This window comes from Bidens hawaiensis, unplaced genomic scaffold (genome assembly GCF_021521415.1).
Source record: "Bidens hawaiensis isolate Kalapana, Puna unplaced genomic scaffold, B.hawaiensis_p1.1 tig00010056_1, whole genome shotgun sequence".
NCBI lineage: Eukaryota > Viridiplantae > Streptophyta > Magnoliopsida > Asterales > Asteraceae > Bidens > Bidens hawaiensis.
In genome coordinates, this window is record NW_027491759.1 from 445,794 (window position 1) to 463,937 (window position 18,144).

At 36.4% G+C, this 18,144-nt stretch overlaps 1 protein-coding gene across 1 annotated transcript; it reads left to right on the forward strand.

Moving 5' to 3' along the window:
- The first annotated feature begins 5,441 nt into the window (after positions 1-5,441).
- LOC143534070 (cysteine-rich receptor-like protein kinase 2) lies at positions 5,442-9,183 on the forward strand. Its single transcript, XM_077028666.1, has 7 exons — positions 5,442-6,183; positions 6,614-6,727; positions 6,950-7,089; positions 7,464-7,674; positions 7,768-8,002; positions 8,555-8,705; positions 8,811-9,183. The coding sequence occupies exons 1-7, from the start codon at positions 5,442-5,444 to the stop codon at positions 9,150-9,152; spliced, it is 1,935 nt and encodes a 644-aa protein (XP_076884781.1). The 3' UTR covers positions 9,153-9,183.
- The last annotated feature ends 8,961 nt before the right edge of the window (positions 9,184-18,144 follow it).

The following is an 18,144-nucleotide window of genomic DNA, read 5'->3' on the forward strand; positions in this document are numbered from 1 at the left end:
ATCAAATTCTAAAAATCAATTTCTTAAAAAAAACTAATAAAAATTCAACAATAAGTGAAAAATAACTCTCGAGCTCTCGTAAGTCAAAACGAGCCAAGCTCAAGCACGTTTACACAAAATAAACCTAAATTGATATACACGACATCAATAATCACTCGACGAACATCAATTAAACTTGATTTCAACAAATTCTGATCTTATAAACTTTCAATAGTATAATCCGATACACAAATTCAAATCGATTACATCACAAATCATACAAATATAGGTAAAGTACACAAATCAACAAAACAATAATACCCGGACTGGAGTTGTGGATGTGTGGCAGCGGGCGGCGGAGACGGCGAACCTGCGGCAGTTGAAGGACGGTGGAGATATGGGGTGGTCGGAGAGAGGGCGATGGAGGCAGGGGAGGGGCGACGGAGGTGTAGGGTGGCTAGATAGGGGACAGCGGCGCAGGGGTGTGGCGGCGGAAGTGTGGGGTGGCTGGAAAGGGGGGGGAGGAGGTGTGGGGTGACCGGAAAGGGGGCGGCGGAGGTGTGGGGTGGGCGGAAATGGGGCGATGTTGGAGAAGAGAGGGGAGGGGTGGAGGAGTTGCTAAGGTTGATGGAAGGGTTTGATGAGAAGATGTGGGAAGATGTTAGAAGTTGATGCAAGTCTTTTCCAAGAAGAGGGCGTGCAGACGTTTTTTAATGAAATGTCTTCCAGAAAACAAACAGCCTTCAGACCATAACATCTGCGCGTGGTCTGCGCGGCGCAGACATAAGATGCCAGGAAGATCTTCTGGCAAAAAACAAACAACAACTTAGTCTATACATACAACTTATTATGTATATCTATTACACAAACATCATCATCATCGTACTCGGCAAATCCCATCAATAACAAAGCTGTGGTAGGGTTTGAGGAGGGTAAGATGGTGACAGCCTTACCTTTACCCCTAGGAATAAAGAGACTGCTTCCGGTGATACCCCCGACTCGATAGTAGTTTTGCATCAAGCCTTGAACATAAGACACATAACACTCAACCATTGCTGTTTTCACGAAATTAATAAAATAACATCAAAATTAGTGTAATTTTATTTTTACCCGCTCTGAGACCCACACATATAAACATTACACATTTACGGTATTCATATTCTATAATATAAGTTTTGTCTACAAAGCCAACTCTGCCGACTTTATTTACTTAAATATTTTCAGCTTGACTTGGAGTTGTATCATTCTCCTGAGACCACCTCCTTGACTGACTGAGTCTATACACATATAAATATATACACAACTTATATTATGTATATATCTATTACACAAGTTGTCACCTATTAGTTATGACCTACTCGCCACCGTTGTATTTTATTAATGAAACTGCAGACAACTTGAACACGAAATGAGCATCCAATCAATCAATCTCTTTGGCCTGGGATCATGATTCCAATATAAGCAAATTAAGGTATGAACTCTGATCTGATAGACTGATATTATTAATTCTATCTTGTTGTGTGTTTGTTTTTGAGGCTTTAAATCTATTACTTTGATTACAAGTTTCGTTTGTAAATCGATTGTTTATTAAAGCAGAACTGATTATTGCAATTTGTTTGATTGTTTATTAAAGCAGAGATGAGGTTTGTATTTAAGTTCCATACTTCATTTGCCAAAATTTCTGAAAGTAAGAAACGAGTCCGAGCTCGGCATATTTAACTTACAGAGAGCTCAAGCTTGAGCTTGGCTTTTTTCGAACTCTATTTTCAAAGTTTGAGCCCAGTTTGTTTCGAGCTCAAAATTTTAAAGCCCAAGCAGCACAAAATTTTAAAGTCCGACCTCAGCGTGTTTTGAGCTCAAAAATTGTAAAGCTCGAGCTCGGTTTTTGAGTAGTTTTTCAAGCTTGAGCTCTGTTCGGGCTCGACTTGTTTATTGTTTATTAATTAATTAATATATATTTATAATTACTTTTATGTATTTATTTATAGCTATTGTTATATATTTATTTATTTTTATCATAGTTTTATACATAGCATTTATTTAAAAAAATAGATTTCCAATAAATTAAATAAGAATTATATAAAAAACCCAGCTCGTTTAGGCTTGCGAGCCAGCTAAAGCTCGATAAGTAAAGCTTTGGTTCAGGCTCATATACTAAACAAGGTTATTTTTAGGTTTGGGCTCGTTTAACCTTTGCTCACTTACTTTTTTTCAAACCGATCTTGAGTAGCTTGGCTCGTTTACACCCCTATGTTTTACAACAAAAATAGATATGCCGTACAAGACATGCCTATCTTTGAACATAATCTGGTGTTGGTTTAAAACCGGCTTGTGTCTTAGTCATGATTAAAGTTGATTTAGATACCAGCTTTTAAATTTAATTTTAGTCATAGTTAAAAGACTTTAATCTAATAACTTGTTTGTGAAGTCAGTTTAATCTATTCTATTTCCTTATCATTTAGATTTTTGGATGTATGTTTTGGTACTTGATTTAACAAGGACAATTTTGTCTTTAGGTATATGTTGATTTATAGAAATTGATGGGCAAGGCATATTGAATTAAACGTTTTATTTAAGTTTGTGATAAGTATGTGTGTAGATTGAAAATATATTATTTCTGCCCATTGTATTTTTCATACCATGACAAAAGTTCTTGATACTTGTTTGCTAGATTTCATCGTACAAAATGTAGTCTAAGGCATTAAGGCTGAGGGGTGTGGGGGGCGCGAGAGGGGGCGTGAGTGGGGGCGCCATCCAATAATATTGTGACGTGTGGCAGAGAGAGAAACTTGATAAGATGGGTATTGGTAGTGGTGATAGCGCCCCGGGGCATGGTGTGGAGGGGCGCGAGAGGGGGCGCGAGCGGTTTATTTTTTTATTTTTTTATAAATGTATTAAAAAAACGTATTATTAAAAAAACAAGTAATTATTTAAACAAACACACATTAATTAAAAAAACACATTAATATATAAAAAAAATTAAAGTACTAAAAAATTAAAAAAACACATTAATTAAAAAAAATTAAAAAAACACATTAACATTATTCTTATTCTTCGGCTTCGTCTTCTTCGATCAACCTCTTCCGGATACGTTCCTTTTGTTTTTCCATCAGCATTTGGTCGACCGGATTTAGGTGGCTGAAGTCTCTTGCAAGGAAGTCCAAATCTCTCATTCTTTTTTTTTCCTTTTTGTCAACAGAGACCACCTCCAGGGTTTTGTTGAATTTATTGAGGGATTCAACAAGATCGTTGATGTTTACGGCTTCCCCCTCAGCCGGTTTTTTCCCCCTGGCGTCCCTTCCCAATGGCCGCCTCCTCGGCGGTGAAGACGTTTCCTCCCCCGCAACGTTTAGGTCGAATCCAACCCGGCAATCCGACCCGTCCGTTGTGCTGTACGCTCCAGACGAACTAGTTTTAGTCCGTTTCGGCCCTACTTCCGCATCAAGGTCCGGCGCCACCAGCTCAACCCACTTGGCACACCTTCTCAACCTCTCCCACAACTTTACACCGTCCCACGTCTTCACCGCCCCATACCTCCGCAGGCACTCCTGCTTCCACTCTTCGACAGTGAAATTATAGACCGCCAAATCGTCACTGCCACTTGGTCTCATACGACCGGCGTTCCTGTTGAACAGATTAGTAAACAAGCCGACAAATTTTCTAATTTCGGTCCACCGACCCGAAATCATATCGGGATTCCGCTCTGTACTCCCAACGAGCGAATAGAACGTCTCCCTAACCTTTGTCCAAAAGACCTTGCTCTTTTGGTAGTCGGCTGCAAAATTATGTAAATAAATTTGTAAGCCATTTAACTTTTTTATTTAACTTTTTATTTACAATCATTTTTAAAAACGTTAAAACAATTACCGCAACGCCGATCCTCAGAAATGGCTATCCAAGCCCGACACAGGGCTTCCTTCTCATCCGATGACCACGGAGTGATTTTCCGTTTCGCCCTTCCGGTCGAAGCCGAACCCGACCCGTGCGTTGCAAGTTGTTTTTTCCGGTGGACGCGTCTTCTTTGTCCCGCAGCTTCACCTTCTGGTTCCGGATCTTGTGTCTCCGGAACTACAAAGTTAGGAGACGGTTGCATGTTGGATGGTTGAAAGCCGGATGATTGTTGCGACCCCGAATAAAACATCGGTTGTTCCGGTGCCGACCATAAATCGTCGTAAGGGTAATCTGAATCTAGGTTTGGGTACCAATTTCCAGACATGTTTTTAAAAAAAGGTTTCGAAGATAGGGTGATTTTGGGTTTTGGGTGTGGTGTGTGATATTCGTTTTGGTTGTAGTATGTGAGAATGGTTGTGTTTGATATGTATTGTGATATATGTATTGTGATATATATAGATGATTTTGTTAAAAAAAAAAAAATATTTTTATTCATTATTAAAGCCTTCCAACGGCTCTTTCCCATTTCCCACAGCCACTCACGCGCGCGAGCCTCCTGGCGCCTGCCTCGTTTTCCGCTCTCGCGCCCCTCTCGCGCCCCTCTCGCGCCCCGGTGGTGTGGCTCTCGCGCCCCGGGGCGCTATCGAAGTCCCTCACGCGCCCTGACTAGCGCTCCGCACCCCTCAGCCTAACTGGAATCTTCTATAATCTATTTCCCTGTTTTTCAGTGTTATGGTCACCAGATTTAGATTATTTATTTATTTATTTATTATATTTTAACTTTTTTTTTTCTTTTAAAATCTTATTTTCTGATTTATTTAGCACCCCATAGCATATTCACACCAAAACCTTAAGTTTCTTCATATTTTAATTTGTATTTTATGTATAGTGTTATTTTTTATATTATTAATGATATATATAAGTTCTTAAATCGGGTTTGATCGGCGTACCCTTAAGACGACCGGTTCATTTCCCGGTCTGACTACAAAAACATTTTCGTTTGCTTGAAAACTTATAAATGTATTCGAGTGATAGATTGATTCCTCTTATGAGGAATAGTTTTTGCTGTTTACCGGAATCCGGTGATCTAGCTTATGATCTTCTTTGAGAATCACTATAACAATCAATCTATACTTGTGTAAGACAATACTACAAAGGTGCCATAATGCAGCGGAACCCACACATTGAATTTTATGCTGGTATATTTCTTAAAATAAATATTAACATATGTAAAAGTTGTTAAGCTGTATTATACAGAAAACCTTACTATAAATCACACGCAATAAGTCTTTTACAATATTCAAAAAAGTAAAAGTTGTTTCACCACCTCATACCAAATTCAAACATTGATACCTTTTAAGAGCAGAGGGACCCACAAAGCACTATATTCATCAACTTTGAATTCAAGTTAATGTTCTTTTGTTGAAAATAATATAAAGTCTTTGAAAGTGTCCAGAAGCCAAGCTTGACTTACATTATTCACTTATGTACCCACTTGCAACATTAATAATATATATCTTGATCATATTATTAACACTCTTTCTCTATAGACAACTCTAATGTGCCACAATATGAAGATCTTCATCACTTTGATATTAATTTCAATATTAATATCCAAATCAAAAGGTGATGGTAGAGCCAAGATTATCAAGTTACATTGTGACAATGTGTTAAGTGCAAACTCATCAATATTTGTCCAAAACTTCATACACGTAATGGAAATAACTAGCACCCAAATCCGAACTTCTAACAACTCGACAGCGTCGGTTGGTAGTGGACCCGATGCACTCAACTCGCTAGCGCAATGTTACGGTGATTTAACATCACAAGACTGCATATTATGTTACGCCGAATTACGTACCTTTTTTCCCACTTGTTATCCGCATAACGGGGGCTATGCATTTCTCGACGGGTGTTTTATGCGAATACAAAACTATAGTTTTTACGACGAGTATACTAGCCCAAACGACACGACGGTTTGTGGGAATGCAACGAGGAAAAGTGATTACTTTCGAGAGGAGACAATGCGGGTGGTGGGGAATGCGGTGAGGGGTGCTTTGAGAAGTAGTGATTATTTTGGTAGAGAACAAATGGTGGGTTCGGGTGGTGGTGATTCGGTTTATGTGTTGGCACAATGTTGGCAGACGTTGAGCCCGAGTTCGTGTCGGGCGTGTTTGGAGAATGCGTCGGTGGAGATGTCGAAGTGTTTACCGTGGTCCGAGGGACGTGTGTTGAACACGGGGTGTTTTATGAGGTATTCGGATACGGATTTCTTTAATCATGTACTGGTTTCAAGCTGCTCTAGTAATAAAGGTAACATTTAGGATGGTTTGTTATAACTTATAAGTTTTTATTAGTTTATTATGTTTTGATACAACAATAATTACTTTTAGTTAAACATTTTTTTTTTATTTGGTTAGGTATTCGGTTACGACTGAATAAAAAATCATAACCGAATAAATTGGAAACTGAACCGATGAACATCCCTAGAAATCATCGAACTGTCTTTCCCAGTAACTGAAATTAACGAACCATTTGTAACGGATGCCAGTCAATTATATAAATTTAAAAACGACGCATTTGGTTATAAGTACGTTTTAAGTCATACCGGACCCGACCCATGTTACCCCTAGTAAAAATAATTTTTTACACGTCACCTTGTTAAGTTATTATATATAGTTTTCCAATCTAATCATTTTTGAGATGTTAAAAATTTTAAATATTATTAATGATTTTTTTGCAGGGAGGATAATAGCTATAGTATTTTCTGTTGTTAGTTCTGTGGTGGTTTTAACAGTTGCTTTGTTGATTATTTTATACATCAAGAACCGTAGATATGTAACGCAAAAGAGAAAAGGTATAGCCGTATTGATCATGTTTAATATTTAGGCTGTGTTTAATTGTTTATCTTCTTATCGGCGTATTGTGTTTCGATACAACAATAAGTTGTTTTGAAACAATTTAGGATTGCTTATTAAAACTACTTAGTTAAAAGAACCATAAGCAAACGAGCAGTTTTAGTAAGCAATCGCGCAATATTTAATGAACTTATAATAATGATTGCTTAAATAATATTCAGGTTCTTATGATGCCGAGAAAATGGCAAAGATTCTTAACGACAGTAGCTTGAACTTCAAATACTCGACTGTTGAAAAAGCTAGCGGATATTGGAACGAGTCCAATAAGCTAGGACAGGGAGGATTCGGGACGGTCTACAAGGTACTAACTTTTAATACAAATTGGGAGGACGGGTTGGGATGGGTCCAGGGCGGGGAGGGCGGCTGTTCCTGTCCCGTATTCTTAATATGTTTAATATTTAAACCCAATTATCCAATTCAGTTAACCTCATTTTTTATTATAAAAAAAATTAATTTTGAATGGTCCAAACCATAACCCGATAAGGCCATTTAAAAATTTAATTGTTTAAACACAATAAAAAAAACAGTTTTATTTAAGGCCCAATTTTTTTCTTACCCCAGGCCCCGGCCCAAATTTTTTAACAATTCTCGGGGACGACCCTCGGTAACAGGTCAAAACTGATAATTTGGGTACCCGCCAAATCGAGCTGGGCTGACCCGAGATGCGCTTTTCAGGGGGTTCTTTCAGATGGAAGAGAGATCGCAGTCAAGAGACTTTATTTCAACAACAAATTCCGAGCCGTTGACTTTTATAATGAAGTCAACATGATTAGCAGTGTTGAACACAAAAACCTTGTTAGGTTGTTAGGTTGCAGTTGTTCGGGACCCGAAAGCATTCTTGTATACGAATATTTACCCAACATGAGCCTCGACCGCTTCATTTTTGGTAAGTTAGTTTTATAGTTTAAACCAGTTAGTGATAGCGTTAAATACTAATCACGAAGCTAATGATTTACATTGTATTTTTTAAAATTTGTAGACCAAATAAAAGGTAGGGAAATAGTGTGGGAGAAGAGGTTTGATATTATTATTGGTGTAGCAGAAGGCCTGGTATACCTTCATGAAAATACCAAAACGCGGATTATTCATCGAGATATTAAGGCTTCTAATATCTTATTAGACTTGAGGTTTCGTCCGAAAATAGCCGATTTTGGGTTGGCCAGATCTTTTCAAGATGATAAAAGTCACATCAGCACTGCCATTGCTGGAACACTGTAAGTTTCAGTGAACTGTCTATGAACCATTTGGCCGAAAGTTTGTTCATGTCCCTTTGTTTTTATAAACGAACGAACATAACGCATGTCTCATTCGTTCATTTATGTTCGTGAGCGTTCGTTTATGTTCATTCTTTACATTCATTTATATTCGTTAGTTTTTTTTTTTTTTAAGATTGTTCATTTGTGTGTTTGCTTCAAAATTTTAGCCCATTACAACTTTAGCTTATTTTTATGAATTCTAGTTACAATTTAGTCTAGTTTCAATAACCTTTGTCCTTTAGGCCTAATAGATTTATGTGCATGTTTACATGTAATTAGTGCACGATCAGTTATGTTCTTTAGTGTATGTTCAGTTATGTTCGTTCGTTTACGTTCGCGAACCATTCATTATACTATTAATGAACAAACATGGTACGCAAACACACCAATTTTCTTAGTGAACGAACATGAACAAGAAAACCTCGTTTGTTTAATTGTTTGTGTCCGATTAGTTTTCAATTAAAGTTATTATAGCCTAATAATTTAATTTTTTATATTTTATATCACTAGTGGGTATATGGCACCAGAGTACCTAGCCCACGGTCAGTTAACCGAAAAGGCAGATGTCTATAGCTTTGGTGTTCTAATTCTTGAGGTGGTCACCGGCATGGAAAACAACAAAAGCAAAACTACAGAATATACTGACAGTTTACCGTCAATCGTAAGTTTTCTAGCTATATTATTAACCAAATTGTAGTTGAGTTATTATTTCTTAAACATTATTCCTTAAAACAATAAAACTTATGTGTTACTAATTTATTGGTAGGCATGGAAGCATTTTAAGGTAGGTACAGTGGATGAAATATTTGACCCAAACTTAATGATGCACATTTATCCCAACATTAATTTCCAAAAGGATGCTATAAAAGTTGTACATGTTGGACTTCTTTGTACACAAGAAGATCCATCTTTGAGACCGTCCATGTCAGCAGTACTAAAAATGTTAGCAAAAAACGATGAACCGTTACCTGCCCCCTCTAATCCTCCTTTTATAGACGAAAATACTATGGAACTTACCCACATCACAAAAAAGTTACTGAATCACTCGGACCGTGATGATTGTAGCTCGGTTGCTTCGGTTTCTCACAGCCATTTCTACCCTAGGTAACACTAGTTAGTTACTAGATCTAATTTTTGAAAATGTTTATATCTTTGTTCATATAAAATGTGTGTGTGGCTTTTGATTTGTGTGAAGGGTATTGAATACTAACCGCGCTTTTGATGAGTTGTAACACGTACGTATTATTTGCACATAATAAAATACGGTGTTTATTGTTGTTCCTAGATCAAGAATAATTAAAGAGAGAACAAAATTGTTTTTAGTCTTTGATTGTTAAACAAGGAATCATAAATATAATAAGCTTATTAAGAGCAATTTATCAATGTATCGAGCCTTTTTATCGCGTAGCAGCCAAGTTGGCCGTAAGTCCTCACCTATCACAACGGGTTCATAATTAATACAAGTAATGCCCGAACAAAAGTAAAAACGGCTTGGGTCTTGGTCGGGTTGGATTGACCCACACGAGATTTTTTCCTAATACGTATAATTGCATAAACTACATTGTTATTTTATACTTTAACATAAAACATTTTATGAAGTTGTGATTACGAAAAATACCACCTTTGATTTGATTCGGTTTACAATCAATAATAATGGTGCAATGATCCTTCTTAATTAATGATTTATATCAAGGCTAGACATCAAGCCATTATTATGTCCGCCCCATCTAATTGTCTAACCAAACGATGCTCATTGGTTAGAGCCAACCCGACACTTTCACTGTGTTCCAGAGTTTCATTTTAAAGAAGGAAATTGAAGGAAAAGGAGGGATGGAGAAAATATGTTGTGTTTCCGAGTTTCATTTAAGAAAGGAAAAGGAAGGAAAATATAAAAAGGGTGTTCTCGAGTTTCATTAAAAGAAAGAAAAAAGGGGGAGGGGAGAAAAAATGATGACTAAATTAAGAGAATTTGTATCTTTTCAATTTAGAAAGATTTGGAAGGAAAATAAATTGAAGAAAATGAGGAGATGCCAAAAGAAAAGATAAGAAGAGAAAACTTTCTTTTCCTTGCTTTTCTTTTCATAAATGAACTTGAGAACACAGCGAAAGCTCGAGTCTAGACGTGCACAAATCGGGTATTTAAAAAACCCGGAACCGGGTAGGAACCGGTTCCGGGTATGGTCAACAAAAGTCAAACCAGGTTCGGTTCCGGAACCGGTTCCGGGTATAGTCGGGTATTTGACCGGGTTTTGACCAGTTCCGGGTCGGGTTTTGACCGGTTCCTCCGGGTTTTTTCCACCGGTTCCGGGTCGGTTCCGGTTCCGGAACCGGCTCCGAGGAGAAATCCTATACCCGGTCAGGAACCGGTTACGGGTATGGGTTAGAACCGGTTCCGGGTCGGTTCCACCGGTTCGGTTCCGGAACCGGTTATTTTGTGCACGTCACTCGAGTCATATGATTTTATTGTGTGGGCCGTGATGATAGAATTATTGATTAGAATTAAACACACTTCAGCCGTGGCCCATTGTTGGTTCTTGGCCCAGTCAGGAGGCTAACCATCGGCCCATTTTCTTGCTTAAATTTCTTGTTGCAACAATATTGTTCCAAGTGATATCATGGAATATTTTTATTTCATTTTATATAATCAACTAAATTACCCAATGTTGTTTTTTTCTTTCTATAAATGTGATTTAAGCAGTTTCTTCATTCACACCATTCACGCTTGTTCTAGCTCGTCGACGACAACACCGTCGTTGTGTGTGGCATTTATAATTTCGACCCGTCATCCAAAATCATGTCCCAGGCTTCTTTTATCATAATTCCAAATGCTTAGTTATTCTCCGCAATCACTTCATACCTCCAAAAACAATATAACAGACTAACAATCAACAGTATATTTCGTTTCATCAAAACTAGTGTTGCGTGAAATAATGAGATAGAATATGATAAATGCATGATACTGGTAAAAACTGAATGTTTAGAGTGATATAAGTGTGTCTAAAAATGCAACTAACATTTATACGTTGGTTATTTAAATAACCTGGTATTTGTAGCTGCAAGTCATGAATGCATTATGAACACAAAGACAAAAATCAATAGAAATTGAACTTTAAACCATTCATTTAAGTTTGTTTGTATTTGATTCAAACACTTTTTTAAATATATAGTATAATAATTTTTTTAATTATCATGTATTAAAATACTCACATATGCAAGACAGATGTAATCATTTAATGTTATAAAACTAATATCATATATAACAAACTTGTTACTTCTTAAAATTAGGTCCCAAACAAGTCACTCTTGGCAAACTACCAGAGCCATTTGAGTAATTAACTTTTTTGTATGACCACTTTCAAAATAAGTGAATATAAATAATAGGAAAGCTGTTAGAGACCCAACCAGCTACCAATTGAGTTTATTTGAATAACCTTAATTTATTTTTACTTAAATGCTGATAAAAACCTCTAAGTAACTCCAAGAAATAAACTTGATTGATGAACTTTAGAAAAAAGAGAAAAGAAAAGAAAAAGAAATATATACAAAAAGCATATTAAGATTGAAACAAGTCATTTTTGATACAGCCCGGGTCAAGGTTGGATGGATAGACTTGTAAGCACTTTAGATACTGAACAATAATTTACACTATTATATAACACTAATAGAGGTATGGTAAGTAAGAAATCAATTTGTTGGTGGTGATTTAAAAAATACTATATAACGTATGAAAAACTATATAATCATATTGTATTTAATATGTCCTTATTATTGTGGTGTATAGGTAGGAAGTATGAGTTTTTTAATAGAAACCTAAGTTTAATCCTTACTCACAGTACTGGGGGGAGGGGGGGTGATGAGTGGCTCAATGAAGGAAAAATGGGATCCTTGTCATTTCCAGTTCGATCCTGAGAGCGTCGGGGTTTTACCACCAGTGGGCCTTTGGGCGGGTGGGTTTCCTCGGAATTGGAGATAACCTGGAGGCGCTTAAAAGGCTCCTTACGGCTGGGTTGGACCAGCTGGCGATGACCTTTTGTCATTGGGCCACCCCATACAAAGTAGGTACGCATTCTATGTTTGTTGGTCGTTAAAAAAATTATATTTAATATTTGCATTACTTTTGATATTTAAATAAAAGAGACTAAAACGTGTCAAGTAGCAACCAGAACACAGAGACTAATAACAAAAGAAATATTAATTAGTTATGAAACAAAACGTAAATTAACTTTCATTTATATTTTTGTGTATTTTTTGGTGATAATGTAAATATTATAGTATAATGACTAGTTGCGTACCTTTTTAATCAAATGCAACTTTTTACTTGTAAAAACCATATTTAAAGTTGTTCTAAGTGGATTCACCTCATAGATTATTATTTGCTACTTTATTTAATTATAACACGTAATGTCACACTTAACTCACATTTTTATTATAAATTAAGAATGTTAATACGGTAAATGAATCAAACATTTGATAAATTGTTTGCGAATTGTTTGACATAAAGGTAGTTTATGCTCGTTTGTTTAATAAATGGCGAACATGAACAAAGAATATTGTTCAATTAACTAACTGATCGGACACGAACAGCGCCCATGATTGTTCAAATGTGTTGATGAACATTCAATAAGGTGTTTGTTTATGTTCGTTAATGAACAAACACAAACATAAATTTTTGCTCGGATAGGTGTTCGAGAACCATTAACTTATTTGATAAAAGTTTAACGAACGAACATAAACAAGTTTTTGTTCAATACGGTTGCATCCAAAGATATTATTTTTCTTCTAATGACGTCATATAAATTGATTTTCAACATTCAAAATTATCCTTACACAAATTAAGGTGGCACATGGTTGGAATATTATACGTTTGTAAGAAAATGAAGGAAAGATAATATATGACTTAAAAATGTTGATTGTTGATTTGTTGAAGTTTATACTCAAGGTTTATGACCTTGGATCCAACCAATATTTTTTTATGGTCTTAAAAGACGGGTGAAAGCTTATCTTGAAACGAATTAAAATAGGTTTGTGTATTGGCTTGACTTGTTGGTCGAGTTGGAGGCTACTATCTCTGGATGATTTGAGTAAAAGAAATATTAGCGTTCATTGGAATTGTGCATGGCATGTGGGGATCATGTTGAAACCGTGGAGCACGTTTTCGTGTCGTGTGGGTTTTGCCAGCCGACTTGGCAAGTGGTGTCTACGTGGTGTAAAGTTTCGCACGTTTACACTTTTAGTGTTCGAGACCTTTTGGAGCTCTACAAATTCACGAATTTTTCAACGAGAAAAGCTAAGGCGTTTCATGCCTTTTTCTTATTGCGTTATGGATGTTATGTAAAGCAAAGTATGATTTGGTGTTTAATAGCATGTGAATTCGGTTGGATAATGTGGTGGGGTTTTATGGGGTAGTGTTTCTTGTTTGGGAGGATTGGAGTTGTTTCAAGTTGAAAGCGTGATTGGTTGATGTAATTAGTTTGGCGGGCTTCTTGCCTTACTGCGATTATATATTTACATATATCTAGTTGACCCTCATAAGCGAAAGAAAATCAAAGAGATTAAAGTGGCAATTTGAATGTTTTGCAAGCTTTTTTAGTTTGTTTGAATATGAATATGTCGAAGTTAGCAATTTGAATGGCTTAGGGGTGTCATTGTAAACGCGTCAAGAATTATAAACGGTGAGAATCAATCTTTGTTAAGATCAAATTCCGTGTTCATGTTTTTTGTTTTGATAACTTGGTTTCTAATAACATCACAACATTTGGTTTAAACCACAATAAGACACCAAAACTACACTTCTAGGCATACTATTGCGACTGTCTAATTAAAAAAGCATAAGTTGACCAAACAAAAGTTATATATTCCATTCAAAAGAAACCAACTACTCCCACAAATATATCTTGCTTTAAGCCTTTAAATAACTTTCTATTTGAAAAGTCAATTAATTTGTGCAATGTTAAATTATAAACAAGTTATTGACCTAATATGTTGACAATATATAGATTTCTAAATAGGTTAAGCCTTTTATTTTATAGTAGAAAATTTTTAGAACCATCCGTAATAACTAATTTCTACAATACATTCATAAATTATTTAAATTTATGTTGGGTGTATTGACCGATCGTTTCAGATAATGACCCGGTTCTCATATTTGAAACATGAATTGAAATCGGTTTAAATCAATACTGGTATTTTAAATTCGTTTAGAATAACTTAGGTGCTGTTTGTTTTTGCAGACATAAACTGTCTGCAAGCTGATTTCATCTGTTTTCATGTCTGCAACTGAAGATGTGGTCTGAAGATCTGCAAGCTGAAAATATAAGACTGTTTGTTTTTATAAGCTGATACTGTCTGCATAACTGTCAAACTTATCTCACAAGATAGAAGTCATTTATTCAAGTTACATCTAGTTTTTAGTCTTTGCTTGCCATGCCGATTTGGTTTTGGTGGGTGGTGGAAGGTGGTGGTGGTGGATGGTGGTAGTGGCGGCGGACGGTGGGTAGTGGCGGTGGATGGTGGTGGTGGACAATGGGTGGTGGTGATGGATGGTTTTGGTTGGTGGTGGACGGTGGTGGTGATGGATGGTGGTGGTGGTGGGTGATGGATGGTGGTGGTGGCGGTGATGGATGGTGGTGGTGGTGATGGATGGTGGTGGTGATGGATGGTGGGTGGTGGACGGTGGTGGTGATGGATGGTGGTGGTGGTGGCGGACGGTGGTGGTGATGGATGGTGGGTGGTGGACGGTGGTGGTGATGGATGGTGGGTGGTGGACGGTGGTGGTGGCGGTGATGGATGGTGGTGGTGGTGGGTGATGGATGGCGGTGGTGGCGGTGATGGATGGTGGTGGTGGTGGCGGACGGTGGTGGTGATGGATGGTGGGTGGTGGACGGTGGTGGTGATGGATGGTGGGCGGTGGACGGTGGTGGTGGTGGTGGCGGTGGATGGTGGTGGACGGTGGCGGCGGGGTACGGGGGTGGTGGTGGCGGCGTACGGTGGGTGGTGGTGTTGGCGGACGGTGGTAGGAGCAGTGGATGAGAGGGTGGCTGCAAAGGGAGAAGAGTAGGGTTTTTTTGTGAAGATGTTTTAAGCAAGATTTCCTTGCTTTTCTTTTAAGATGAAAGAAGATAACTTCAGATCTGTTTTAAGAAAAAAAACAAACAGTCTTCAAGGGTAATGTCTGCGCGCCTGCAGACATTAGCTCCTTGAAGATGTTTGAAGAAAAAACAAACACCCCCTTAGTAACACTCAATTTGTGAAATTGTAAAATGATGGGAAATATAGTTCTAGGTTTTAAAAATAGTGAATTATTGGCATAAAAATATAAAGTGAATAGTGAATACCATGACAAATAGCATAATAATAATTATTATTTTTAAAGTATCTATAAAAGACGGCAAAAGAAAATGTTATACCAACCATTGACTAAACTACTGGACACCACCAAACCCAATTTGGTTACTGTCATGTTATAAAGGTACACCAAAAAGGAAACAAATGTCTTGTTATTTTAAACTGATATAAAATTTAGTTTTTTTTAAACAACTTTATTATGTGTTAAGTCAATACATTGTTTAATTTGGAGAGCCCGTTTACTCACTCTAGTCAGACTATGTTGTCTTAACCGGACTCACGCCGGCTTCAGAGTTTGGCTTGGCGTTCCCATGGGAAACCATGTCGTCGGCTGCCACTTGACAGTCATTATGCCACCACAAGAGCATAACTCTTTAGCGTAACACACGGTGACGCTAAACCCCGGGTGGACTCGGGATTCGAAATGATAACGTTGCAAGGTCTAGCTTAAATCCGTCATTGTAAATATCCAAACCAAAGTGTCACTCCATTGAATAACCCAAACATTTTACCACTAGGCCATAAGTGGGAATAATTATATAAAATTTAGTTGATGGTTATACTTAATGTAATTATATAATGAGATATAATTTAGTTGATATGTATATTTAAATAGAATTATTTTCCTAAAAATTGTCTTTAACAGAATAATTTTTCTTTTTTTTCACTTTAAAATCTATCAAACCTTGCATGTGAAAGAATTCAAAATTTTGAACCAACATCACTTTTGTAACGGAAAACACGTTAACACTGACCAATAATAGGTCATGGGTTTCTAATGCAAAAAATTAATGTTGTTTCACAATATGTCTCTGCTAATATGTTTTTAATAGTTGATAAAATAAGTCGAGAACCCAACATCACATCATGGTGATCAGAAATAGGTATTATAAACTAGTCGTAACGAGTAAATTATGTTAACATACGAGTAGTTTACAGAAACAAAAACAAGTCAAGTTGCCATAAACTAACCGTGATGAGCACGTTCATTAATCATTTAGTCGCCACGACTAAAGAAATTGCATGTCTCGTAATCAACGCTCACGAGTACTGCATAAACGTTTAGTCACAACGAGTAGATTACAACTTTTTGAGACAAGAGTAGTTTACTAAACTAACCACGACGAGTTGATTTGTTTACCAAATGCATCGAACCGGTTAGTTTTACAATAAACCAACTGGACTGATTAGTTTGAAAGCTCAATTAGTTATTACGAGTAGACCTTGGTCAACGACTAGTTCTTCCGGTATGCATTTCCTATACGAGTGGTATATTATCAGTTAACTCGTCGTGACTAATTTGACCTTACAATCTACTCGTGGCTACTTGTTTTAGCGGTGATATGATTTATTTAAAAAATATATAAAAATATTACCCAATCCCTTATTTTTGTCATTTAAAAAGATATTATGTCATGCCCTTATTTTATGTGATTCTCTATTTTTTATGTCACTTTTCATAAAAAAAATTATTATGTCGTGTATCATATTTTTTATGATCCCTTATTTATATATCATCTTTTATATATATTATTATGTCATGTCTCCTATTTTTTTGATCCCTTATTTTTATGTTATTTATATGTTTTGGGAGCCTTTGTGCATCATAGGTTGCAAACCTTGCTTCATCATTTGTACACTCTATATCTTGTTTTTACATATATACAATCCCAAATAAGATATAAAACAAAAAATTTAATTGGTGTGTTGGAAAAGTTGTTGAGGGTGAAAACCCAAGTCTCAAGTTCAATTCTTAAATTGGTTGGTTTTTGTATTTTTTAAATATAAATGTTCAAATAAGTTTGTTTTTACACGCGCATATATATACACTTTCAAGTAAATTTTTAAACAAAGAACAATATAAATGTTCAAATAACTTTGTGTAAATAAAGCAAAATTCACACACACACCACCACCTCAATCCAAAATCCATCCAATAACAATAATCTGCTCCAATTCACAAATGGTAAGCAACCACTTCATTTCTGAAATTAATGCATCTAATTATTATTATTCATGCATTCATTCATTCTGTTTTCATCAAATTGAATGTTAAAACCTAACGATAAGTTCAATTTCGTTAGCTAATTTGGAAACTGAGCTTACTAATGCTGTTCGAGCTGCTAATTGATGTGTATATCAGCTGATTATTATCTATTCTGCTTAGTTTTTATAACGGATTGTGATGACGTTATCAGACAGAAGATGACGCACCACGCCACCACTTCGGTACTGCTTTAAATGCTATTTAATTACGAAAATCGTTGCAGTTAGGGTTTGTTATGATCAGTTAATGTATTCTAACTTAAATTCTTCGATTAATACGTTTTGTTTGAATGTTAAACCTAATCAGAGCTCCGTAATTACAATTTTGTTAGCTAATTTTGAAAATTGAACTTGCACAGTTGATGTGTATATCACTTGATTATCTAATTTGCACGGTTGAATCGTATTTTGTTTAGTTTTTGTAACGGATTGTGTGACGGTATTGGATCGGAAGATGACGCGTGATTTTGTTGATTTAGATGTTATTTAATGACCAAAATTCATTGGAGTAAGGGTTTAATGTAATCAATTAATATATTCTAACAGACTGTGTGTAAATTGTAGTTAGATTGTAGCTTGAATTTTTTGAGTTTGTTACTCCTGGAAATTACTGGCACGGAAGAAGAGGCACGGAGTTAAACAAGTTTAGGTTCGTGTTCGTGTTTGGTAAAAACGACACGGTTAGTTTTCGTGTCGTGTTTGTATTCGTG

Coding starts and splice junctions, on each gene's coding strand:
- LOC143534070 (XM_077028666.1), top strand. CDS start 5,442: ATGAAGATCTTCATCACTTTGATATTAATTTCAATATTAATATCCAAA. Junction 6,728..6,949: donor TGTAACGCAAAAGAGAAAAG/GTATAGCCGTAT, acceptor AATAATATTCAG/GTTCTTATGATGCCGAGAAA. Junction 7,675..7,767: donor CCTCGACCGCTTCATTTTTG/GTAAGTTAGTTT, acceptor TAAAATTTGTAG/ACCAAATAAAAGGTAGGGAA.